This window comes from Rousettus aegyptiacus, unplaced genomic scaffold (assembly GCF_014176215.1).
Source record: "Rousettus aegyptiacus isolate mRouAeg1 unplaced genomic scaffold, mRouAeg1.p scaffold_m13_p_1, whole genome shotgun sequence".
NCBI classification, from domain to species: domain Eukaryota; kingdom Metazoa; phylum Chordata; class Mammalia; order Chiroptera; family Pteropodidae; genus Rousettus; species Rousettus aegyptiacus.
In genome coordinates this window covers 11012002-11037499 of record NW_023416284.1, presented here as the reverse complement: position 1 = coordinate 11037499, position 25498 = coordinate 11012002, and the positions used below count along the sequence as shown (strand labels likewise).

Genomic DNA, 25498 nt, shown 5'->3' with positions numbered 1-25498 from the left:
AAGGGCTCAGAGAGGTTGAGGAACCTGCCCATGCTCACACAGTAGACAGAGCTGATGTTCAACCCAGGTCAGCTGGAGTCGTGTTGCCTCAGGGTTCCTCCAGTGTAGACACATGCATCAGCAGGGACCTGTCAATGAGGTAAGGCTGTTAACGGTGCCCAGTGACAATACAGATGGGAAGATCATCGCACCTCGGGACAGGGTGGCTCCTGTGAATTGGAGCCAGGGATGGTTTCTTGGAGGAGGCCAGGCTCCAGCACTTGAAAGAGAGCATTGACCTTTCTGTACCTCGGGGCCTTCCTCCACCCTCCCCCGCCCCCCCCCCCCACACACACAACCCAGCAGCAGCTGACAGCCCTATGACAGACCTGTCTGAGCTGTGCATTAAAAAGCAGGTCCCCTCAGGCTCCCGCAAAGCCACATATCGTTAGGTCTGGAAAGGACTCAAACAGCACTATGTGGCCACTCTCTATCCGACTTTTTGGGGGTAGTCGCCTTTGGCTTTAGGAATCTTCAACTTTCCTTCTTTAAAAAAAATGTTATTTTTCAATGACAGTTGACATTCAACTTTCGTTTTTGCTGGGACCCTTGCCCCTCAGCCCTGGTCCCAGGGGGCCCACCCAGAGGGGGTTAGCTCTGTGGAGCCGAGCGATGGATAGTTGTCAGAGGGAGTGAAGCCCCCTCCCCTCACACCCACCTCCCATTCTCTGCGCTGCTTCTATCAAAAGCAATAACCTTGTGATGTAACGTGGCGTGGGTGAAGCCCTGTGCCCTGGAGTCGGGATGTTTGATTGGAATCCCAGCCCTACGGATTGTGCACGCCAGGGTGGGTCTTAACTTCTCTGTGCCTCGGTGTCCTCATCTGTTACTAACGGGGTCAGTAATAGTCCCAGTTATCATGAGGGTTAAGCAAGCTGGAGAATGATAAGCACTCGGCATGGTGCCTGGTTCTTGTTGACAATGGCTACTACTTTAGGGACACCTGCCATGGGCCAGATGCCATTGTAATTACCATATGACAGACCATTTGGTCAGGATCTAAAGCTTAGGCTCCATTTGTCACCCTACCCTGTCTACTGATGTGAACACCTATGTCCTTTACTCCCAAATGTTTGAAATGTCAGGGGGATATAACCTGTCCTTAACCATGAGGAAGAAAGTCAGGACCAAGTTAGCAGGACGTGCTCTCTCTACCTCCAGATAGGGTTCTTCCAGACCACTCCGGCCCCACTGTTCCCTAAAAAGAGATCATCCTCATTTTAGCCTCCTGCCCTTCCCCAGAGCCCTCAAACCTCTCCACCTGTCCCAGGTCCTTTCCCCGCCCCACAGACAGTGGCAGAATTGTCACTATGTAAATGTCTGTGCAAATCCCCTGGTATCAAGCAGCCAGTGCTCTGGAGAGGCAGAGCCACCTCTTGGGATCCCTGCTTCCCAGCCATGGGACCCCAAGCCAGGGCAGTCTGCTCCCTGTTCTTCCTGATGCAGGTTCTGGGCGAGCCGGCTGAGCACTCGGAATTCCACCTGGCTGGGGATTACCTCCTGGGTGGCCTCTTCTCCCTCCACGCCAACGTGAAGGGCATCGTTCACCTCAACTCCCTGCAGGTGCCCAAGTGCAAGGAGTAAGTCTCTGGTGGGAGGCTGGAAGTGGTGGTGGGGGTAGGTGGGAGCCAGGGCTGGTCCTGTGGTCCTGGGGAGTCTAGGCCAAGACCCAAAGCTCAGAATGCTCTTCCTCATTCACTGCCAACCTCTGCCCTGGATCTACCCTGCTGGCCCTGCACAGTCTGTGTTACTGAAATCTTTGGCGATCCTATTTTGAAACACTGAGACCTGGGTTGTCCCAATGCCACGTCTCTGATTGTAAAGAACTACAGGATGTTTGAGGCCATCAGACCATGTCTTAGAGACCATCAAAACCACACCCACCCCCTCTGGCAACTGGGGGACTTCCAGTGAGTCTATGTCCTGGCCTAGTCCAGAAACCAGGTGTCATGCCTTCGGAAGGCAGAAGTGGTTCTTCCGTAGCAGGTTCTCAGACTGGAAGTGAAGGTTTGCATGTTCTGAGGGCTATGGTGGGATGGGCAGGGGTGCCTCCAAGACTGGAGGGTATTTTCTCTGCTCCTTTTCCCTTGCAAGCCCCTCGGCGTGGCAGCATGACTCAGAGATCGGGCAGACCATCTTCATGCAAGGATGAAGGCCAGATACTGGAGCCAGGTCTGCGATTATGAAAAAGCGACCTTGTGCAGAGTGGTTCGAGGCATTTTGGGAGAGAAGGAGAATGGAAGCAGAGTGCCAAAGGCGGTTACGGGCCGGCTATAAGAAACGTACCATTTATACGATGCAGAGTATGACGTGCTGGCTTGAGAATGGTGAGGGCGATGGTGCCAGTTATGGTTCTGAGCATGTCCTCAGATGTTTTGACACCTGACGATAATGGCAGGGAGTCCAGTGAAGTGATGGTGGTGGTAACAGTGTCGTCGGTGGCAACGGTGGTGTTGGTAATGGTGGTCCAGGACATGCGGTGACAGCGTTGGCAGTGGTGATGGGATCGGTGGTAGGAAGAGCCCGTTATGACGGTGACAGTGGTGAGAGTGATGAGGGAGGTTACTGCGGGTAATGGTCACATTGGCAGACGTTGGCAGTGGTGACAGAGTCCATAGGGATGGCGGTAGTGGTGGCAGTGGTAGTGATTAACAGCAGCCACAGAGATCACAGTGTCAGAGGTGGTCATAGGGACGACGGTGATCCTAGAGATGTGGGGCAGTGACCATGTTGTGGTAAAAATGCCAAAATCTTCTGGAGTGGCCCCTTCTCGGGCGGTGCCTTGGCTTTCCTATGGCAGGTGGGAGAGACAGGCTGGCTCTCCCCTCCCCGCCCCTCTTCATCCTGGACCCGCTTCCCACCCCGCCCCATCGCCGCCCTCCCAGGTACGAAACGAAGGTGCTGGGCTACAACCTCATGCAGGCCATGCGCTTCGCAGTGGAGGAGATCAACAGCCACAGCAGCCTGCTGCCCGGCGTGCTGCTGGGCTACGAGGTGGTGGACATCTGCTACATCTCCAACAACGTCCAGCCCGTGCTCTACTTCCTGGCACGGGAGGATGATATCCTGCCCATCCAGGAGGACTACACCCACTACATGCCCCGCGTGGTGGCCGTCATTGGCCCTGACAGCTCTGAGTCCACCATGACTGTGGCCCACTTCCTCTCTCTCTTTCTCCTTCCAGAGGTGAGGTCGCTGACCCCTGGGAGAGGTGGCTAGGGAGGGTGGTCAGAGCTGTAGCTGTCTAGGGGGCTTACTCCCCCCCCCCACCAGTCATGGAGGGTGGTGGTAGGGTGGGGGCAGAAGCAGGGTCAGCACATCACCTCCAATCTGGGAAGGCAGCCTGGCTTATTGGCTGAGAGCTCAGCCTTTGAGGGCAGACAGACTTGGGTGTGAACCTTGGCTCTGAGTCTTGGCCATTGTGAGACCTTGAGCAAATAATTCTCTTAACTCTTTAGAGCCTCAGTTCCCCCAGGTGTAATGTGAGATGATAAGAGTTCTATCCCAGGACTGTCTGAAGGTTAAATCATTTAGCCTATGCAAGAGTTTCTAGCACATGGTAGGTAGTCAATAATGTTGCTGTTGTTATGTAAAGCATCTTGCAGGATAGCGAAAACTCAGAAAGTGCTCAATATTATCCTGTATAGTTGCCTAGCACAGGGCCCGCCACAAAGTAGGTCCTCAAAAAAGTGTTATTAGTATTACTATAATTATCACTATTATCATCGTCATTGAAAGCGCCTGGTCCAGAAATGGCATAAAATATCTATCTACTAAAGAGTAGCTAGCACTGGACTTGTCACATAGTAGGTAGTTACAAATTCTGTAGCTTTTGCTGTTTTTATTATGCAAAGCATCAAGCACAGGATCCGACACATAGTAGGTGCCCAGTAAGTGCTTGTATTATGTGAAACATCTAGTCCAGGATTGAATTCATCCTTTCATTTAACGAATATTTATTGAGCACCTACTATGCCAGGTACATGTTGTAGGTGCTGGGGCTGCAGCTGGGAACAAACATATCACTGCACTCATAGAGCTTACCTGCTTGTGGGGAGAGAGAAATTAAGTAAATGAGCGCTTTATGATGTGAGCGAGTCGGAGTGCGAAGGATCACAGGAAAAAATGGAGCGGGGAGGGGGATGGGGCGTGTCAGGGACAGCGGGAGCAGGTGGTCAGGTGGGTCTGGACACCTGCGGTCTCTCCTTCAGATCACCTACTCCGCTATCAACGACGAGCTGCGCGACAAGCTGCGCTTCCCCACCGTGCTGCGCACGGTGGCGGGCGCCAGTCACCACATCGAGGCCATGGTGCAGCTGATGCTGCGTTTTCACTGGAACTGGATCGTCGTGCTGGTGAGCGACGACAACTACGGCCGCTCCAACAGTCAGATGCTCAACGAGCGCCTGGCCAGCAGCGACATCTGCATCGCCTTCCAGGAGGTGCTGCCCGCACCGCAGACCAACCAGGTGGTGACGCCTCAGGAGCGCGAGCACCTGCAGATCATCGTGGACAAGCTGCAGGAGAGCTCCGCTCGCGTCGTGGTCCTCTTCTCCCCAGACCTGGCCCTGCACAACTTCTTTGGTGAGGTGCTGCGCCGGAACTTCACCCGCGTCGTGTGGATCGCCTCCGAGTCCTGGGCCATCGACCCGGTCCTGCACAACTTCACCGAGCTGCGCCACACGGGCACCTTCCTGGGCATCACCACCCAGAGCGTGCTCATCCCTGGCTTCGACGAGTTCCGCTTGCACCACTCCCGGGGCAGAAAGCCGGCGTCCAACACGACCAGATTGAAGGCCACCTGCAACCAGGAGTGTGACACCTGCCTGGACACCACCATGTCTTTCGGCACCGACTTCACGTTCCCGGGCGAGTTCATGGTGTACAATGTGTACTCGGCTGTCTACGCCGTGGCCCACGCACTGCACCGCCTCCTGGGCTGCAGCCAGACCAACTGCTCCAGGAGCGTGATCTATCCCTGGCAGGTGAGGCAAGACAGGGCTCCAGGGAGCAGGCAGAGGCTGTAGTTTCCACGGAGACCACGCCCCCTACCCCCATTGGTGGGTTCTGGGCCAATAGGGAGAGGCCATGGGACGTACCTTGCCTCCAGGCGCATAGATCCAGGAGTCCTTCATGGTGCCAAAACAAATGACACCTTTTCATTAATTTAATCCTCACCACCTAAGAGTCTGTCCTTGGAGGTTCAGGTGAAATTCCCTGAAAGGAAGCCTTAGGTTCCCCCCTGCAGTCTCTCCTGGGTTGAGGGCCTGGAGAACGGGCTTGTAGACTGACATCCATTAGCTCTCCAGGTCCCACGTCAGGTTTAGGGATCATGGTTCCAGGTCTGTGTCACCTCGATTCAGACCTGGAATGTAAACCTCTGTGTTCCGATGCACACGCACCTCTGCCATGAAGCCCTCGGGATGGAGAAGGGCTGCACTGAGGATGGGGTGCCAGAGGGGATTCACAGCAGAGGTGCGCGCTGTATCCTTTGCTGTCTGGCATCTCTGTGCTCAAACCAATCCACGAATTTTCACAGCTTTGGGCTCAGCCAATCCCTCCTGTCTCTGTCCAATCTTTATTCTCCCCCTCCTCCCTTTTTCTAGACCCCCTCCTGTCCCCAAATACCTGGTCACTTTCTTAATAGAGCATTTTACTTAGCTCTTAAAATATACCCCCTTCTCTTATTCTATTTATTTGTACCTCTCCACCCCATTATCTCAGAGCCTAACCTTGTAACCCGAAGAGTGTGTGTGTGTGCGTGCATGTGTGTGTGTGTGTGTTTAATGCAGTTATTCTTTAAAAGGAATTCTGGTGCCAGCTGGTAAAATGCTCTATTTTACTACATATCCTGCTACATTAATAATATACGCAATAATTATGGGTGCTTTACTGAATTTCGAGGACTTCCTAGGCACTGAGTGTCCAGTATACATCACTGTAACTTATGCCCATTCTGTGAGGTTGATAACCTACAGACAGGGAAACTGAGGAACAAGTCTGACCCATCCCACTGTGGGTTTTCCTCTTCTCCTTCCAATTGTTCTCCCAGCCATGACTGGCAGTAGCTGTTATGATGGACCAGTGAACTTCTTTCCTCCCCTAATAGTGGAGACCGAAGAGCACCGATCATAGCAACCAGGCCATCCAATCCCATTTATTGAGCACCCACAATGCACCAGCCCTGGCTGGGCACCATGGGAGCAGCAGACCCGCACCCTAGGAGGAGATGAGGATTTGTCTCTGCTGAGTGCAGCAGGAAGTCAGGGCAGGGTTGAAACTAGGGGTGGCGGCATAGAGAAGGCAGGATTCGAGTGGAGGGGAGGGAGGGCCGCTGCTGGACATTCCAGGAGCAGAGTGGGGGCGTAGTGGGTGGATCATGTGGTCAGGTCAGCGTGGGAGCAAGGGGAGCTGCAGGTGGCATTGGAAGGCATCGAGTACCAGATGAAGGTGTTGGGGCTTTGTCCTGGATGCAGTCGGAGCCTACGGAGAGTTCCAAGCAGAGCATGGAGATGTGATGTTTTTGAGACAATCCAACCAGCCAATTTGGCTTTGAGGCAGAAGGGTGATAGAGACAGGAGGCAGGGGACCCAGCACATCCTATATCGAATTCACCCAAGGTCTCCACAATGTGTGAATGAGGAAACGATGCCCTTTCATGCAGACAAGTCACTATGATGCTCTTTGCTTTGGGTACACACAGTCCCATAGCAGGCATGTGACTAATGAGCTGTATGAGCTGGGCTCCAGCCGTCCCTCCCCATTGATCCTGGGTACAACCAACAAAATCTTATGTGGCATCCTTATCTGCCCCCCCCCCCCCACAATGCTGGGTCATGCCATACAGCCCTGTTTGTTTTTGTCATAACGCTTATCTCAAGTTGTCGTTGTATTGTTTACTTATTTATTTTCTTGTCAATTGGCTAGTCCCTGCAGAACCCACCCTCCCGCCCCCCGCCCCACATATGACCCAGGAGAGCATTTCAGTCCTATTCAATACTGTATCCTGAGCTGTTGGCACTGGGTCTGGCTCAGTTACTCTCAACAAATATTTATTGAATGTATGAATAAATGAGCACTTCCTATGAGCCCAGCACTGCGCTAACCCTCTTTACATGAATGATCATTTATTCCCCAACACCCCATGGATAGATACTGTTTTTTGAGAATTGGTTTCCCATATACAGATGAAATGGAGGTTCACAGAAGTGATATCACCCAGCTAGGGAGTGGCCGGGGTGGTGAAGAAATAGGACGAGGTGGTAAGGATAGAGGAGAGGGCACCTCTAGGAGAGGCGAGGCCTCAGGGGAGACAAAGAGACTTGGAGATGGAGGCTCAGAGGGTGTGTTGCCATGGCAATGATGATAATGGGACTTTTGGTCAGGGGGAAGCTGGGTAAGCCAAGGCAGGCAAATGCGAGGGAGCTTTGGCTGGCTGTCCAGGGGGAAATGGGGGGCAGGTTATGGAGTCCTAGAGGGTCAGAATTTAGGCTTCTCAGAATCTTCTGCTGTAATCCCTTTGTTTTTCAGTGGGACGAGATCAGCCCTTGGGGTCCTATTCAGTTGGTCACAGCCACAGCCCGGGTCATTTGCCACCTGCCTGCCATGCTCACATGCTCTTCACTGCACCCTTCTCTCTGCCTCTTTCCAGATATCTTAGATACGGCCCGTCTGTCAATCTGCCGAGAGGCAGGCCGGGAAGAACTGAGCAGGGCTTTGGAATGAGACAGACAAAGGTTTGAATCCTGACTCTGCTCGCATTAGCTGTGCACCACTGGACATGTTACTTAATATCTCTGAGCCTCTGTTTCTTCACTTGTTAGACAGAAGGAATAATATGTACACTGCTGAGTTACTATGAGGATTAACAATAAAGTATGCACATTACCTGGTGCAGAGTGGAACCTGAGCATCCTCATTCATTTCCGACATCAGTGTCTGGCCTTAGAGAGGGTTGGGGCTTGGGGCAGAGCCACAGCCGGGATGGAGGTGGGGCTGGGGGAGGAGCCCCAGATGCCCAGGCTCCTGCCAATAATATAGTCCAGGCCCCACCCACTCAGGAGACTTGCAGGAATGATGCTTTCTGACCCCGTGCCTGGGACCCCTGGAATCCCAGGTTGCTCAGCCTGTCTTGGCCAGGTCACTGCAGGGATGTGACATGGGCGCCAGCACCAGGCTTCGCTATCCCGATGCCCATTCTCAGGCTGGCTACCTGGTCGGAGCCGCCCTCCTCTCAGCTCCCAGGACCATTGCCCTCAGGCCCAGCAAACTGTGCAAATTCCCAAGAGCCTTCCAGAGCCAGGGCCTCCCTCCTGGGCAGGGCAGGAAGAGGGCTAGGGACCCCTTGCCTATCTGTCCATCTCCTATTAGTCTGAGAGAGGAGGGGAGCTTTGGGCCTCCCAAATAGACTTTCCTATTTATGGAGGGAAGATCTAGGAGCCAGATTGATGCAATAGCTAAGCTGGAAGTCCTTTTGGGGTCAGCCCAGATTCAGTAACTTGCTCAAAATCACATAGCAAATTGAGGACAGAGCTAGAATGAAATTCAGGCCAAAGGATTCTAGGTTTCAAGTATGTTCTAGTTTGTTCCAGGATCTGCATCCTGGGAGTGGTGGGGATGGACTTGGAGAAGGCTGGAAAGAGAGTCGACTCTAAAGTGTGGGGAAGCAGGCAGGACCTGGGTGGCAGGGGAGATCCCAGCTGACCCTTGCAGGCAAGAGACGGCATGGACTCTGGACCCCAGGTATCGGGTCCCAGAGGGGTGGCCAAGGGGACTTTCAGGGAAAAGGAATAATATCAGTAGGAACACTTACTATTTTTCACACACCGTTCTAAGCCCCTAACATAGACGAACTCATTTATTGCTTCGGTGCCCAGAAGATGGAGGTTTTGTTGCGTTTGCTTTGCAGAAGAAACTGGGTTTCAGAAAGATTAAGTGACAGGTCCAAGACCTCACAGCAGGTGGCATAGCCGATGCCTGACCCCAGAGGCATCTGACTCCAAAGTCAGGGAGGGCGCTCGGCCACTGCCTCCCAAACCGCCACGTTCACAAAGTCCTATTGCCCCCATGTTGCAGATGTGGAGATCAAGGCCAACGGGATGGTCGCTTTCTCCCGGGTCTGGCCCCGCCTCTGACGTCACCTCTACTTCCTTGTTGTCCGGCCCCTCTAGCTGCTTCAGGAGCTCAGGAAGGTCAACTTCACCCTCCTGGGCCACCAAATCTTATTCGACCGGGAGGGAGACCTACCCATGCCCCTGGAGATCGTCCAGTGGCGATGGGACGCGAACCGGCGCCCATTCCAGAGCATCGCCTTCTACCACCCCACGGAGCAGCTGCTGAAGGACGTGGACAACATCTCCTGGCACACCCCCAACAACTCGGTCAGCTCTCGGGGGCTGGGGGCAGGGGCTCGCGCCGGGGTGGCCAGGGCGTTTTTGTCGAGGAGGGTACCTGAGATTCCTGACCGGTAGCTGCTGTGGGCACCTCGTCTAAGGTCCTCTCCTTCCACCATTGACTGAGGACAGAAAGCTCAGGGCTTTCCGTCCCCGCAGGACCACGGGGATCAGGGGCCTCTGCAAAGTGAACATGTACTGGGCACGTGTGTGCGCGAGGGCCTTCAGTCCTCATGTCATGTCGGCCCTAGGCGGCAGAGGCCGCTAGTCTCCCAATTTTATGGGTTGGAAAACGGAAGGCACAGAGGGTTTGCACGACACGCCGAAGGCCACACAGCGTGTCCATGGTGGGGGTTCTCTCTGTGCAGCAGCATTTGGGCTCCATCTTGCCAATTAATACTCATGTGTTTGGTGCGGTAGCTGGGCCTTCAACCGTGTCTAACATCTGTCAATCTATGGCTCCTGTGTTTTACCCTCCTTAGATAATAAGCTGTCAGAGTTCCACTGGTGTGGGAAGGGTGGGGGAGGGGATCTAGGGATGGCAAAGCTTCTCAAAGACCTCTCGTCACTCTCCCGTTCCAGAGCTCTACCTGGTGCTGCTAGTTCCGGAGCTTCTTGGGGATTCTCATGGCGTGCATTGGGTTGGTGTCTTTATTCATTTGCTAGGGCTGCCGTAAGAAAGCACCGCAAACTGGGAAGCTCAAGCAACAGAAATGGATTGTCTCATGGTTCTGGAGGCTGAAGTCCAGGATCAAGGTGTTGGTAGGATCGGTTCTTTCTGAGGGCCCCGAGGGAGCGTCTCCAGGCCTCTCTCCTCGCTTCTGGGGGTTTGCTGGCCGCTGTTGACTCTCCTTGGCTTGTAGAAGCATTGCCCGTGTCTCTGTCTTCTTCACATGGTGCTCCTTCTGGGGGTGTATCCGTCTCCATGTCCCCGCTTGTTACAAGGACATCAGTCGTCTTGGAGTGGGGACCCACCTGCTCCACATGACTTTAACTTAATTAGTTATGATAGGATCCTGTTTCCAAGTAAGGCCACATTTTAGGTACGGGGTTGGGGGCGGGGTGGCGGTTACGACTTCACCACAGGAATTTTGAGGGGACACGATTCGACAGATACCAGTGTCCTCGCCTGGGTTTTCCTCAGGGAGCAGACACCGAGACGAGGGTTGACGCGCAGTTGGTTTATCCAAGGATATGATGTGGGGGAACAGGAGGGAGAGGCCGGGGACAGCTCAACAGAGAAGGAGGGGCCGTCGGCACGGGGGAATGCTCCGAGCTTTGCCAGAACTTCCGAGGAGCCACTTTGGAATCGTCTCCCAAGGGAGGGGAGAAGAGGACATCGGTCCATTGGCTCTGTACCTTCCTCCAGCCCCTCAGTGGTCAAGGGTCACCTCACAGGGTGCTGAACCTTGACGTCCAGGTCACATATGATGAGTGCCACAGCACCAACCACAGGCACCTCGCGCTGCGGCCCAGGGCGGGGCGCCAAAGAGACCTGCCGCGGAGCTGCGGGGAGGTGCCGATGGGTGACACTTGCATGAAATCGTTTGCTGCTGCGGTGGCAGAAATAGAAGAGGGCGAGAAAATGCGGAGGAGGCTTCGGAAGTGTCTACTCCTCACTCCGTCCACTGCCACTGCGTTCGCGTCCTTCAGGGAGCCCGGCGAGCCGGAGTTTTTAGGGCAGCGGCCAACACGCTCTCGGCACAAGGAGAGCTGAACGAACTGAGCCCCAGACCCAGCTGCTGCAGGTTCCAAGGCGGAACAAACATTCATCATCCCTCCCGCCCGTCATCCATTCTGGACCCCTTCCCCCTCAGCCACGTGGCTGCTCCAGGTCGCTTGGCTGGTGGGGGGATGCGGACGTTCACCCCCGAGGTGTCTGGGCCCACCATCGCCTTGTCCTTGCCGGCCCGTGTTTGTGCATTTGCCCCGTAATCACTGGGCTCGAAGCACCAAAGGCTGCCTCAGCGAGTCCCCTGGATCTCAGATGTATTCTTTCCCACTCTCATGTCGGCAGGATTCCCAGCTCCTCACACTCGTCCAAGTCAGTTACTTTTTCCTTTCACGGGCATGAGGCCCCATAAGGGACCAGGAGGCTATCACAGAGCCCTGTTGTATCTCCTGGTGGGAGTAGTTTCCCTCTGGAGACCAGAACCTCTATTCTAGCAGAGTCTAAGTTTGTGGGGATGAGCAGCAAGCAATTCTACAAGGGGCCCCGAGAATACTGGGCAGTTAGTTGGCCAATCCTTCTTCCACCCGTGCGTGCTGGGTCCAGGTAATTTTAGCTGTTGGGGCCACAGTGCTGTAGACCAGTCTTTCATTCGCTGCTTGTACCTCATCCTCAAAGACAGTTCTCCCCCGCTCAGGGCGTTGTCCCCACATTGGTACCTGAGCACAGCCTTTATACACCGTCCCATCATTTTATTAGGCTGGATGCTTCCGGGCGATGTTGGGATTGGCTGGTCCTATGGTCATGTGTCCATGTCATGCCCTGTTTACCATACATCGAGACCCTCGTGGGAGTTGGTGTTATAGGGGACCCCACATCAGTAAGTCATCCAGTCTGTGAGTCCTTGAATAGTGACACCGCACTGCAGACAGGGAAGGCAAATTCTTACACGGAAGGATCAGTGCTCCCTCCAGGGAGGAAAGGATCTGGTGGGACAGATGTGCCAGCAGTGGGCTGGCTGGTCTTGCAGATGGTGCCAAATCAGGGCATGATGTCTCTTGCTGGAAGGTTAGGTGTTCAGCAGTGGTGGTAGCCAGGTTTACCACGTGGCAGGGAGCCCACGCTGTTCTTGGAATATTTGGTAGAATTTGCTGGCGAAGCCATCAGGTCCAGGGCTTTTCCGTGTGGGGAGATTTCTGATTACTGATTCACTCTCCTTACCAGGTATAGGTCTGTTTAGATCTTCCATCTCTTTGTGGCTTCATCTCGGTAGGTTTTGTGTTTAGGGATTTGTCCATTTCATTGAGGTCATTCAGTTGGTTGCCACGCAATTAAATGCTCTTAGTTCTCTCTCACAATCCTTTCTATTACTATAGAATTGGTAGTCATGTCCCCACTTTTATTTCTGATGTTAGTAATTTGAGTCTTTTCTCTTTGTCTTTTAGTCCATCTAGCTAAAGGTTAGTCAATTTTGTTGATCTTTTTGAAAAACCAACTTTTGGTTTCAGCGATTTTCTATGTGATTATTCTCTGTTTCATTTATCGCCGTTTTAATCTTTATTACTTCCCACTGCTGGCTTTGGGTTTAGTTCTTTTTCTTTTTCCTTAAGTTGTAAAGTTAGATTGTTGACCGGAGATTATTCTTGTTTTTTTTTTTTAATGTCAGCATTTGAAGCTGTAAATTCCCCTTTAGGTTCTGCTTCTCTGCACCTTATGTTTTGGTGTGTGGCGTTTCATTTTCATTATCGCTAAGTATTTTTGAATTTTCCCTGTGATTTCTCTGTTGATCCATTGGTTGTTTAAGAGCACTGTTTAAATTCCACAAATCTGTGAATTTTCCAGTTTCCTTCCGTGTTTCATGTCTAACTTCATCCCATTGTGACCAGAAAAGCTACTTTGTGTGATATCCATCTTCGAAAATCCACTGAGACCTAATTTGTGGTCTGTCCTGGAAAATGTCCCGTGTGAACTTGAGAAGGGTGTGCATTCTGTGGCTGTTGGGTAGAGTGTTCGGTATATATCTTTTAGGTTTAGTTTATTGTGTCGTTCAAGTCCTCTATTTCCTCGCTTGTTTTCTGCCGAGTTTTTCTTTCTGTTATTATGAGGAGGGTATGGAAGTCCCTAAGTATTATGTGGAATATTATATTTGAATTATCTGTTTCTTCCATCAGTTCTGATGGGTTTTGCACCACGTGTTCGGGGGGTCTCTCTTGTTAGATGTGTGTATGTTTGCAATTATTACATCTTCTTTCTGGATTGACATTTTTATCTTTATAAAATGTCCTCTTTTTTCCTCTAATAATGATTTTGGTTGATATCTCTTCCCTCTGGCTTCCTTTGAGATTTTATCTTTGCCTTTTTTTTTTTTTCCCCCACGTTGAATATGATATACCTCGGTGTAGATTTTTTTTGGTACTTAAGATGCTCGGTGTTCTCCCTGGATCTGTGGATTTGGGTCTGTCATTAATTTTAGAAAATTCTCAGTCAACATTCCTTCAAGCATTCCTTCTGTTTCTTGCTGTCTTTCTTCTCCTTTGGATATTCCCAATATCTATATGTTGTACCTTTTGTAATTAGTTACAGTCCTTGGATATTCTGTTCTTTGTTTCACTCTTTTTTTTCTCTTCAGTTTGGGATGTTTCTAATGACATATCTTTAAACACGGCTTTCTTAGCTATCTATGTTCAGTTTTCCGGAGAGCTCATCAGAGGCATTCTTCACTTGTTACCATGTTTTTTAATTTTTTTTATTTATTTTTTATTTTTTATTCTTAGCATTTCCTTTTGATTCTTTCTTAGAGTTTACACTTCTCGGCTTACGTTACCCATCTGTTCTCACACGTGGTCCACTTTTTCAATTAGAGCCGTAGCATAGTAACCATAGCTATTTTAAATTCTTGGTTAATAACTCCAAAATCTCTGCCATAGCCAAGTCTCATTCCGATACTTGGTTTCTCTCTTCGAAACACATTTTTTGTTTGTTTTTGTTTTTGCCTTTTAACACGCCTCGGAATTTTTTGTTGAACGTCAGACCTGATGTATTAGTCAAAAGGACCTGAGGTAAATAAATCTTTAGTAGGAGATTTTATGTTTATCTGGGTAAGAGTTAAGCTATGTTTACTATTTACTGTAGCTGTTGTGTCAGAGCCTAAAATGTCCTCTAGCGTTCTATTTTTGGTCTCGCCTGGTGTCCGGGTTTCTGCAGAGACTCCTTCTTAAAGGTGGCCCCCAGAGTGTGGGGAGAGAGGGCTCAGGGACTCATGTCCTCCTTCCTCCAGATCCCTGTGTCCACGTGTTCCAGGGACTGTCAGCCTGGGCAAAAGAAGAAGGCCGTGGGCCTCCACACCTGCTGCTTTGAGTGTCTTGACTGCACCCCTGGCACCTTCCTCAATAAATCTGCAGGTACGACTTGCAGGTCCACAGCCCTGCCCTGCCCCTGCCCTGCCCAGGACCCTTACCCTTTGGCAGCACCTCTGGGGTCTCCCTGAGGCAAGTGTCCGAAGACCAGGGACCATGTTTGATGCCACCGTATCTCCCCCATACCCGGTGCTGAGAAAAATGCAGGCTCTTTCGGGGTGGGTGGGAGAAGGAAGAACATTCAACCATGCAGGGCTGTTACCGACCCCCATCCACACACACATAGCCCGCGGCCAAGGGGTGTCAGGCCAGGGGAAGTCCACTGGATGATAAATGAGTGAATGAATGAATGAATGTTTCTGCCAATAGAAGGAATGTTTCTGGCAAACAGGACATCTCTGGCCTCCCAAGCACCTAGCATAGTTCAAAGCATTTCACGTTTGCTCAGTGAATATTTTTTGAATGACTTTTTTTGACTAGAAGAATTAACACCTGTCCCTCTAGAACATAAGCTCCAGGAAGGTGAGGACGACGCCATCTCTCTGTTCGCATTAGTGTTCAGCACTGTTCAGCGTTGGGGCTCGAGTTATTTCTTTCATGACTTCACTGATTAGTAAATTAAGTGGATGCCTATGTCTACCAATCAAAGTACTTGCTATGTACCCAGCAGAGCACAGGGCACAGAGTAGGTGCTCACAAAAGTTTGTCGAATGATTTTTCTGGCCTTCCTCTCCCAACTGCTCAATAGCCCGAAGACAGGGGGCTGGGTTTTATCCTCCGTCGCCTCCCACCACAGGTGCCTATCACAGTGGGTGACACTCAAAACGATGCTTGTTGAATGAATTATTTGAATAAATGGTTGACTTTCTCTCTCACCAGAGAGTGAGGTCTTGGAAGGAAGGAATTATAGTTGTTAGGCTCTGAGTCAAGGAGACTGCGGTTCAGCTCCTGCCTCTGTAACTTACTGGCTTTGCGACCCTACCTGGCTGAGCCTCAGTTTCCTTCTCTGTGAAATGGGGTTGCCGTGAGCATTTGATGAACCAGTGGGGGTAAGAGACTTAGTGAATGTTGGCTGTGACCGCAGGATTGTCCTTAGTGCGCGCTCTCTCTCTCTCTCTCTCTCTCTCTCTCTCTCTTCCTCTCTCTTCCTCTCTCTCTCTCTCTCTCTTCCTCTCTCTTCCTCTCTCTTCCTCTCTCTTCCTCTCTCTTCCTCTCTCTCCCTGGGGCTTGGCTTAGTGCAGGCCTGGAGGATGTAGGTGCTAGGAGGGTGGGTTTGACTGATGAGAGGTGCTGTGTGCTCTTGCAGATGAATTTGAATGCCAGCCCTGCCCAAGTAACCAGTGGTCCTACAAGAAACACACCTCCTGCTTTAAGCGGCAACTAACCTTCCTGCAATGGCATGATGCATCCACCATTATTATGACCATGCTAGCTGCCCTGGGCTTCCTCTGCACTCTGGCCATCCTCATAATCTTCTGGAAGCACTTCCAGACGCCCATGGTTCGTTCAGCTGGAGGCCCCATGTGCTTCCTGATGCTGATACCACTGCTGGTGACATACACGTTGGTCCCCGTGTACATCGGGCCGCCCACGGTCACCACGTGCCTCTGCCGCCAGATCCTGTTCACCCTCTGCTTCACCATCTGCATCTCCTGCATCACCGTGCGCTCCTTCCAGATCGTCTGCATCTTCAAGATGGCGAGCCGCCTCCCACGTGCCTACAGCTACTGGGTCCGCTACCATGGGCCCTACCTCTTTGTGGCGTTCATCACGATGCTCAAGGTAGTCATCGTGGTAGGCAGCCTGCTGATCACAAACATCAGCCCCACCACCCGTGCCGACCCCGATGACCCCAAGATCGTGTTCGTGTCCTGCAACCCCAGCTACCACAAGGCGCTGCTGTTCAACACCAGCCTGGACCTGGTCCTCTCCGTGGTGAGCTTCAGCTTCGCCTACATGGGCAAAGAGCTGCCCACCAACTACAACGAGGCCAAGTTCATCACCTTCTGCATGATCTTCTACTTTACCTCCTACCTGTCCCTCTGCACCTTCATGTCTGTGTATGAGGGGGTGCTGGTCACCATCCTGGACCTCTTGGTCATCGTGCTCAACCTCCTGGGGATCAGCCTAGGCTACTTTGGCCCCAAGTGCTACATGATCCTCTTCTACCCGGAGCGCAATACGGCAGCCTATTTTAATAGCATGATACAGGGCTATACTGCGGGGAGGGACTAGGGCTGCCCGCCGCGATGGAGGGCCTTGGCGTTGGGAGATGGAGCCAAGGGGGTTGGCTTGTTCACCTCCAGGTGGAAGGGGAGGCCATATCTGACTATTAGGGCTTTGCCCCTTTCTCTGATTTGCTGTCCCTTTGATGTTCTCTGCATCCCGCCTGTTTTTACCCACCTAGTGATAGATGCCTAAAAATATTCACTCCTTGTTCCTTTCCCTGAGGCTATTTAGCTCCCCAGGCACTGCCACCCCATTCTAGAAAAATGACCCAAGGTGACCTGTATTAGTCGGTCGCCAAAGACCGAGTCTGATTTAGCAGCCTGCAGCCGCCATCTGGTGGTCACAGCAGGTAACTGCAGGCTCTGGCTCCTCTTCCCTCGCGCTCATGACTGGGCTGGGGTTGGCGGGGGAGGATGTGAGCTCACGTTCACTAGCTGCCCATGTGTCTGCGTCTCATCTCCGAGATCCCCCCACGGCTCGGACCCACACTTCTGTGTTATCTCTGAGTAGTGGGTGTCTCCATGGGCGCTTCCTAAATGCACATAAATAAACCTCACTTGGGTGAAACGAATGAGTTTCCTTCTTGTCTCCAGAGGTCCCCTGAGAAAGAACACGTGGAATCAGAGAGGCCTGGGTTCGGACCCCAGCGTTGCCACTCCTGAGCTGTGGGTCTTGGGCCAATCGTTTATTGCCCCTGAGCCGACACTTCCTTATCTCTGAAACGGGAACAATAGTTGCTTCACAAGGACATTTAAAGGTCAGAGACAGCGTGTGTAGAGTGCACATAGTAGGTACTCAGTAAATGCAACTACTGCAAACCCGCATGACCCTGGAACCATCAGGGACAAAATAAGGTTATGTTTCCTTTTTATATTGAAATGGCCATGGTATACTCTCTAGTCCATGATGCTAGTCTCTCTTGGGAATTAGCCCATCCGTGCAAATTCTGGGTGTTGTCTTGGGGGTACCTGGGCCTCATGTGTGCTCCAGAGCCACCGTCGCTGAAACTTGGAGAGGCTGTGCTGCTGAGCGCGGCAGTGTGCACACCGACCGCACCCCATTGTGGGCGCCAGTGGCAGGAGGGGCCTTGACTTTCCCATCCAGGGATCAGACCTGGCCGCTCACAGCTCACCAGGGAGCCCGAACGTTGGCGCTGGGGCCTCCAAACTTCTGCCCAGAGAGGTTAAGTACCAAGATCAGGTGAGCCCAGCTTGCAGGAGGGAGAACAGGTGTCAGAGCCTCATTGCACTCAGGTGCCTTGAAGAATCTGTTACTTCTTGAAGGTGACATTGCGGCCTTCTCAGGGCTCCCCTGCAGGAGCCAACTGTCTTTCATGCTTCAAGGTTGTGGATGGTGAGATCTTGGCTCAAATCGCCTGGGATTTCGGGGAGCGACTTTCCTATTTTGGGGCCACTTCTCCATAATGGCAAGGACGGTCTCTGTTTCTCTTCTACGAGCCTCTTCCCAGAGCCTGGCACTTAGGTGCTCCATGACGGAGCGGCCGAGTCGCTGTCAGATTCTTTCTCTTTCTCCTCACGTCCCGTTTGCTCAACGCATCGCATCATTAACTCAGTTCATCTCCCACGGCCCTGGGTGTGGGGTAACGAGACGTAGTCAGAAACACAGAACACACATTGGTGCTTGCAATTGATGAGGAAGGACGCCAGGTAACATTTGTACCTTCTTTAAGAGTTTTGCCACTTTATTCATTTATTCCTTACAACACTCAACTCGTTGGGTACTGTTAGGATCTTTACTCTACAGACAGGGGTGAAGAAGGGACTCGAAATGATCATAAAACTTCCCCAGCCCCACACAGCCCACTCCTGCAACCGTGGCTCTCGGTGGAGTAGGACCCAGAGAGCCCCGCCCGGAGAGCTGATGCAGACAGGGGACCCTCAGTCACGGTGGGGTCTCAGTCTCTCCAGCCAAGGCACTGCGGGGTGCCAGGGCCTTCGGATTTCAGGGAGATGGCTGGTGGAGGTAGTGACCAGGGAAGACTGTGGGGGGCAGCTGGTGTTTGGGAAGAGCCTTAGAGGATGGTGAAGTGTTTGGAAGGCAGGATGTTGGGGTGTGGGGGAAGGTCAGGGGGCCAGCAAGCAGAAAGGTGGGGTGCAAAGAGGCTGGGGTAGCTCCATGTGGGAGCACGTGGTTGAGGGCAGTCGGGCTTTGAGAACTCAGCTTGGAAGGATAGCTGGGGCTGGACATGGGGACCCTGAGCTGGGCGTCTGGACCTTGTCCTCCTTGATGGCCACTGCTAGAGTCAGTGCACAGGCTGGGCTCGCCCCTCTCCCGGGTCCCCTGAGGTGCCGGCCACCCCAATTCCCTGTGGCCAGCCTCCTCTTTGACCGGGCCGTTGTCCCACAGCCCTGTGTGCAGGAGGCCGCTGGGGGAAGACCGCTGGGGCAGGCCGTTGGGGTGAGCATCCCTTGTCTGTCCCCTCCACTGGCTTCCCAGGGGAGCCCAAAGCCTGGGCTGAGACCCCGCCCAGCCCTGAGCTTCCGGGGAGCAGCTCTGCACCGTCTGTTCCCAGATGTTCCTACGTCCCGTCCCCTTCGCCCTCGGGACCAGATTGTCAGAGGATCAGTGAGTTTTAAGCTCTTAATTCTCTTTTCTTGCATGCTTCTGATGCCTCGGTTTAAATTTTTTTTAAGCGATAATGACCTCATTTTCCTGGTCGTGCCTCACAGAGCGCCATTAGAGAGAGAATCCTGGATTCCCACCGGCCTCAGCGGCATCGGCTCCACACCTCCTTTCAGAGCTGCTTTAGCTGAGATCTTAATCCTTTCTTGTTTCCCTCCAGTGACGGGAGGCTCACTGAGGACAACGCCAGGTATTAGGCGATTCTTCTTAGACTGAATCGAAACCCAACTGTCTGGGGTCTCATTTATGGACACTAGTTTTATCCTCTGGGACCACAAATTCAATCTCATTCTTCTTTGTCATGACAGCCTTTTATATGTAACAATAACAACAACAACAACAAACTGCCTTTCAAGGGGCGGTTTATTCCCATTTAGTCTCGCTTCCTGCTCACCGTTGCTGACCGCAGGCCAACACAGTATGCGTTTTACAACTTTGTCTTGTTGATTGTTTTTCTCCCGCAGAAAACGCGGTAAGAGCCACGAGGGTACAGGGAGCTGTGTCTGTTTCGCTCACCGACCCATCCCGAACATTTGGACAGTGTCCGGCGCTGAGCAGTTTGAATGAATGCGTGAATGAACGAAACGGCTCCAGCAGATCATGAGGTGAGAAGCCGGGAGAAGCAGGAGCGGGTAGGGGTGTGTGAAAATGATCGTCGGGGCGCGTGGTTCAGGCCCACGCGCAAGGACAACGTGTCGGGGGCCGGCGTGTCCTCGCGCATCCCATGCCTCACTCGTTCGTTCATTCATTCATTCACTCGCTCATTCAGCAGACGGTTATAGAGCACTACTAGCCTCAGGCCCCGGGCAGCACCAAGGATAGATACTCTGTCACCCAAGGAGGCAAGTCCCTGCCCCCAAGCAACTCACGTTCTCGCGGGGAGACTCCGGACGCCAGACAGACCGGTGTGACGCCATGTGGCCGTGAAGAGGAGATGGGCTCGAGGTGCTGTGGGGCGCCTAGAAAAGACGCCTCCTCGCCTTAGGAGGTTGAGGGAGGCTCCTTGAGGAGGTGGCGTGAGGCCAAGACCCGAAGGGCGTGTCGCTGGGTGTTAGTCAGGTGAGGGAGGCACGGGGCGGAGGGACAGCCCGAGAGAAGCCTGGTGACGCGAGGCCTGGGGCCCGGGCGGGCCAGGAAGGCAGGGAGGTTCGGTAAGGTTTGAGCGTGAGAGTGGATGGATTGGTGAGGGGGAAAGGGCGAGAAGGAGAGAGGGAAGGCGGAGAGGGATAGAGAGGGGAGGAGGGATAAGGGGGGGGGAGAGAGAGAGAGAGAGAGAGAGGCTGAGACTCTCCTGCGTGTGACTCTGGGTGAGTCAACTTAACCCCCTGCGATGCAGTTTCCTGTTCTGCAAGATGGGGTGACGGGCCGCACCGTCCCACAGGGCTGCTGTGGGGATCGGATCAGCTGGCCCACGTGAGGCACTTCACAGGGCGCCTGGCACAGGGTGAGTGCTTAACAAGTATCAGCTATGGTTACGGTAAGGAATTTGGACTCTGTTCCTAAGAGAGAAGAAGCTTGTAGAGTTGTCAAAGAGAGGGGACGGGCAGTGTGGGTCTGAGTGAGGAGGCAAGGAGACCCCTTGGACACTGGCCACCGGGTCTCGGTGAGTGAGGACGGCGGCCGGGACCGGGCGCAGACGGCCATGGAGTCGGGCAGCCTCCATGTTCCTTGGTGACAGACTGGCCCTGGAATGAGGGGAAAGATCCTGCTTTGGGTGGCACCTGTCGGGTGAGTGGGTTCGGGCCGCCTAAGAGTCAGAAGGGACCCCCGAAGTCATTTACGCAGTCCCCTTGCCTCTGCGCAGGCTGGGACCTGGTGGCTGGTGCAGGTCAACTTTGTCGGGGTCTCCCAGCCCGGCCCAGGGGTGCCAGATGGAGGGGGCCGGCAGGAACTTGCAGACATGCCGGGAACTGGGGAGCACTGGGGTGGAGTCCCATCTGGGCTCACTGCAGAACCAGAAGCAACAGTTTCCTCGACTCTCTGGGCAAAGGCGATGAAGCAGATTCTCCCTGGGCCTCCAGTCTCTCCCCCGGGCCTGCCGCCGTGGGGTGGGGGAGTGCCTGGGGTGGGCCGGGAGCAGGGAGGAGGGGCGCGCAGGGTGTTCCACACGGGTAGTGTGTAGGCCCATCTGCTTCCAGTTAGCAGCTCCGGGGGAGACTAATTGGCAGATCAAACGGTTCGATGTTCCACGTTAGATAAGTAGCTAGAAGAGCCTCAGTGGAGTCTGACACTTTGGATGGAGCCCAAGCCCAGCGTCCGACCACCACGGGGCCTGGGGTGCTAATGCGAACCAGACCCTGGCCACACGAAGCAGGAGGATATTAACGAGTGTCAGAAAGCACCACGCTCCTGGGCAGATGTGGCTCTGCCTCTGCCCCCCGCATCGAGGAGGGGTGTGGGGGAGCGTGGCTCCCGAAGCTTAAGCTTGAATGTTGAGGGAGGGAGGAGGAGCTCTCAGAGATCAGAGGGTGGCTCCCCGATGCTGGCTGTGGCTGGGGACGTCCGAGAGCCAGCGGGTCCTGCCTCGGCGCAGAGACAGGGCGGGAAACTGCTGGGGTCAAAATGGGGAGATCTCGGTTCTCACTTCCCGCAGGACCTGCTGTGGGTCACAGGACACGAAGCGACTGGCTCTGGCTGTGTGGCTTAGGGCGAGTGGCTTTACCTCTCAGAGCCTCAGCTTCGCCGTCTGTAAAGTGGGAGAAACAACCCTGCCTCACATGTGGTGGACGGATTCGGTGCAGATCCCAGCTTTGCTAGTTATTACCTTGGACGTGCCACTTGACCTGTCAGAGCTTTACTAAGCTCATTTGTAAAACAGGGTTGGTAACAGGAACCGTGTCATCAGGGTCGCTGTAAGGGTTAAATGAGATAATACACGGGAAGTACTCGGATCTGCGCCTGGCCCACAGGAAGTGTGCAGAAAGGCCAGCTGTTGTATTAGTCAGCACTGGATAGGTTATGCTTGCGTGACAAGCATCCCCTGAATCTCAGCGTCATATGGAAACCAACATTACTTTCTTTCTTTTCTTTCTTTCTTTTCTTTCTTTCCTTTCTTTCTTTTCTTTCCTCCTTCCTTCCTTCCTTCCTTCCTTCCTTCCTTCCTTCCTTCCTTCCTTCCTTCCTTCCTCTCTCTCTCTCTCTCTCTCTCTCTCTCTCTCTCTCTCTCTCTCTCTCTCTCTCTCTCTCTCTCTCTCTCTCTTTCTTTCTTCCTTCTTTCCTTTCTCTCTCGTGTTACCAGGCAGTTGCGGGCTGACTGCAACTCTTCTCCTCATGTCGTTCTGGGAGATACACAGGCAGAAGGAACAGGTCTTGTTTGCAACTCCGCCTTCTCCCAGCAGAGGGAAAAGAGGGGTGACGAAAGCACACAGTGACTTTTAAAGCTTCCTCTTGGGGTGGCGCAGGTCCCCGTGCTCACGTTTCATTGGCCGAAGCAAGTCACATGACCCAGCCTGATGTCGACGGAGCAGGAACATAAATCCTCTCACAGGGAGGGACAGCAAATGTGGGGACAGCAAGGCCACAGGCCATGCTCACGACTACGATTAACGCAGGGACGACGCGGATGCCGGGCTTCACTGTCCACACGCTCTGTCGTCAGTTTGGTTTGGACCGTGGCAAAACGGTGAGTTTTCAAACTTTTGTCGTCAAGGTTCCTCCCCGCCACTTTCGGCATTCTCGTCCTCCAACCTCTGGCTTTCCAAAGGTTCGGGGCTATCACCCCTCTGTCCCATCCTTCCCTGCTGTCGGGAAAAGACCTCACGGAATAATTCACAAAAGCGAAAGTCGGTATCCTTCCAGAGGAGGGAGGGTCTCGTTCCTGGCTGTCCCGTCTCAGTCGCCTGACGGGGTTTTACGAAGATAAATAGCAACTGCGACGATGGCAATGGGTGCCATTTATGGGTGTTTCCTACGAGCCGGGTGCTGCGTGTAGCATCTTACACACGTCATTCTGTTTAATCCCCACAGCCACGCACTTGGGGGCTGCTGGGATCCCCGTTTTACGGATGAGAGAACTGAGGCTCAGGGGGAGTCCCAGACATTCATTTGGGAACAGTTAGAATGGGGATTGGGATCTAGGTCTGTCTGACTAAAACAGAAACGGACCTGACGCCTTGAAGTCATTAAGACGAGGACAACATCACAGTGGCCTTTGCAATGATGCTGTGATAACACGTAACATAACAGCAGTTCGGGTGACAACAGCTGCCTCTGAGGACACAGGCTGCAGTGTGGGACGTTGTCACCAGGGCAAAGCTCATGCGTTAGTACGTTTCATTCCTGTCACACATACACCATTTTGTTTAATCTTTATGACAACCTTATAATGTATTTTATGTGTGTATACGTATATGTATATGTATATGTATATGTATATGTATATGTATATGTATACGTATATGTATATGTATATGTATATGTATATTTTTTTCTCTGAAGAGGAAATTGAGATCCAGAAAGGTATTGTGACCTGCCCAAAGTCTCAGAGCAAGTAAGCAGCAAGAGCCAGGATAGAACTTTGAGTTGAACTTGATGTGGGCGGTGGTGGTGGTCATACTGCTGACAAGACAGCGATGCGGGTGGGGGCCGTTCAAACAGGGTCAAGGAGAGTGGGCTGCAACAAAGCGGCCCCAGGACGCTTACGCGCAGCAGATGTTATTTCCCTGCCGTGCAGCAACCTGGAGGTGTGCGGGGGAGAACGGATGGGCAACTCCGCCCCCCTCTGCCTGCTGTAGCCAACTCCGATCCAAGATGGCTGCTCCGGCCCCCACCATCCCACCTGCATCCCGGCCGGCAGGAAGGGGAGCGGGAAAGGAAGAACAGGTCCGTTCCTTTTCAGGCACAATCCGGAAGGGGCAGACATTCTCTTCTCATGTGTCATTGGCTAGAATTGAGACCACACCTTAGCTATAAGGGAAGGTGGAAAAGCAGCGTTTGGTGGGTGTCTGTTGCAGAGCCGCGCTCAGGGCTGAAGGACTTCCCCCGGCTGCCGGCAGGGCTGCGGGCTGATTGTCCTCAGCCCTCCCTAGAAATGGCTTTTGTTTGGAGAGAGCTGCCTGGCCCCAGGCCACACGCCCTTCCAGGGAGCAGCTTGCATGCCGTGACTGGATGCTGGACTAGCAAGGCCTGTCCCTTAGGCCCAAGGCGGACCGCTGCGAAGGGCTACCCCGTCCTCAGAGGTCCCTGAGGGGTTGGCTGAGGCCTTTGCTGAGACGAAGCGGCCGCCTCGCTTCCCCCTGTCCTTTCCCACTTCTATCCCTCCACTGCCACAGCAGGTGTTAACCCCAAGGTCGCGCCCTCATAAACCTCCCCACTGATCTCCTCTCCTGGGTCTGCTTCTCGGGAGCCCAGCCTGCAGCGGCATCCATCCGGCCGGGAGCTCTGCTTTTAAAGGACGAAGGAGGAAAGGCTCACTGATGGATAGTGGCAGCTGGCGTCAGGGGCAGGGGGCTCACGGCGGGGTAACTGTGGGAATGAGAGAAGTGTGGGTAGCTGTGGTGAAGCTGCCATGAGGCTGGTTGTCATGGTGATGATGGCGCTGGCCATGATAACTAGGAGAGCCATGATGGTACGATGTTGGTATTCGTTCATGTGGGGTGGACTTGCCTGCCCGCTGGACTCCAACTCTGAGAAGCCACTTGCCCTTGGCCGTCACGGCGAGAGTGGGCCCCTGCTGGGGATGCTCTCTTCCTCTTTCTGCCATTTCATCTGGGTGATTGTCAGGCTTCTTCCTCGACCCTCAGACTCCCCAGTTCCTCTTTCTTCTAGCCAACCCGATTCCTGGCCTGGATGGGGTCCTGCCTACTGCCTGTAATCTGCAGTTCCAATCTAGGCCCGTCTGGTCCTCCCAGCTCCACTTCCCTGCTGACTAACTGAGCCGTTGGGCCCTTCCTGGGAGCTGAGACCCAGCCACTCTCACCCTAGGTTTCTGGGTTCAGTGGCAGCCACCCTTTACTCTCTGGCATAACGCAACCTAGATTTAGCTCAGCAGTGATGGTAGAGAGGGTGGTGAGGTGTGGACGGTAGTGATGGTAACGATTACGAGGATGATGATGATGATGATGATACTGATAAAGATGATGGTGATGCTGCTGTTGGTGGAGATGTTGATGATGCTGGAGATGATGATCACCGCGATGGTGTTTATGCTGGGGGGGAGATGCTGATGGCGT

The 25498-nt window shown here is 53.2% G+C and overlaps 1 protein-coding gene across 1 annotated transcript; it reads left to right on the top strand.

Annotated features, from left to right (window-relative positions):
• The first annotated feature begins 1383 nt into the window (after window positions 1–1383).
• Window positions 1384–16691, top strand: TAS1R2 (taste 1 receptor member 2). The gene is made up of 6 exons (XM_016128245.2): window positions 1384–1619; window positions 2925–3225; window positions 4251–5024; window positions 9210–9419; window positions 14378–14501; window positions 15763–16691. Exons 1-6 carry the CDS (start codon window positions 1438–1440, stop codon window positions 16689–16691), a joined length of 2520 nt encoding a protein of 839 aa, XP_015983731.2. The 5' UTR covers window positions 1384–1437.
• The last annotated feature ends 8807 nt before the right edge of the window (window positions 16692–25498 follow it).

Bases quoted from the DNA above. Each gene is read 5' to 3' on its own strand.
- TAS1R2 (XM_016128245.2), top strand. From the start codon at position 1,438: ATGGGACCCCAAGCCAGGGCAGTCTGCTCCCTGTTCTTCCTGATGCAG. The intron at 5,025-9,209 runs GTGAGGCAAGAC...CGGCCCCTCTAG, and splicing joins GCGTGATCTATCCCTGGCAG to CTGCTTCAGGAGCTCAGGAA. The intron at 9,420-14,377 runs GTCAGCTCTCGG...TCCTTCCTCCAG, and splicing joins GGCACACCCCCAACAACTCG to ATCCCTGTGTCCACGTGTTC.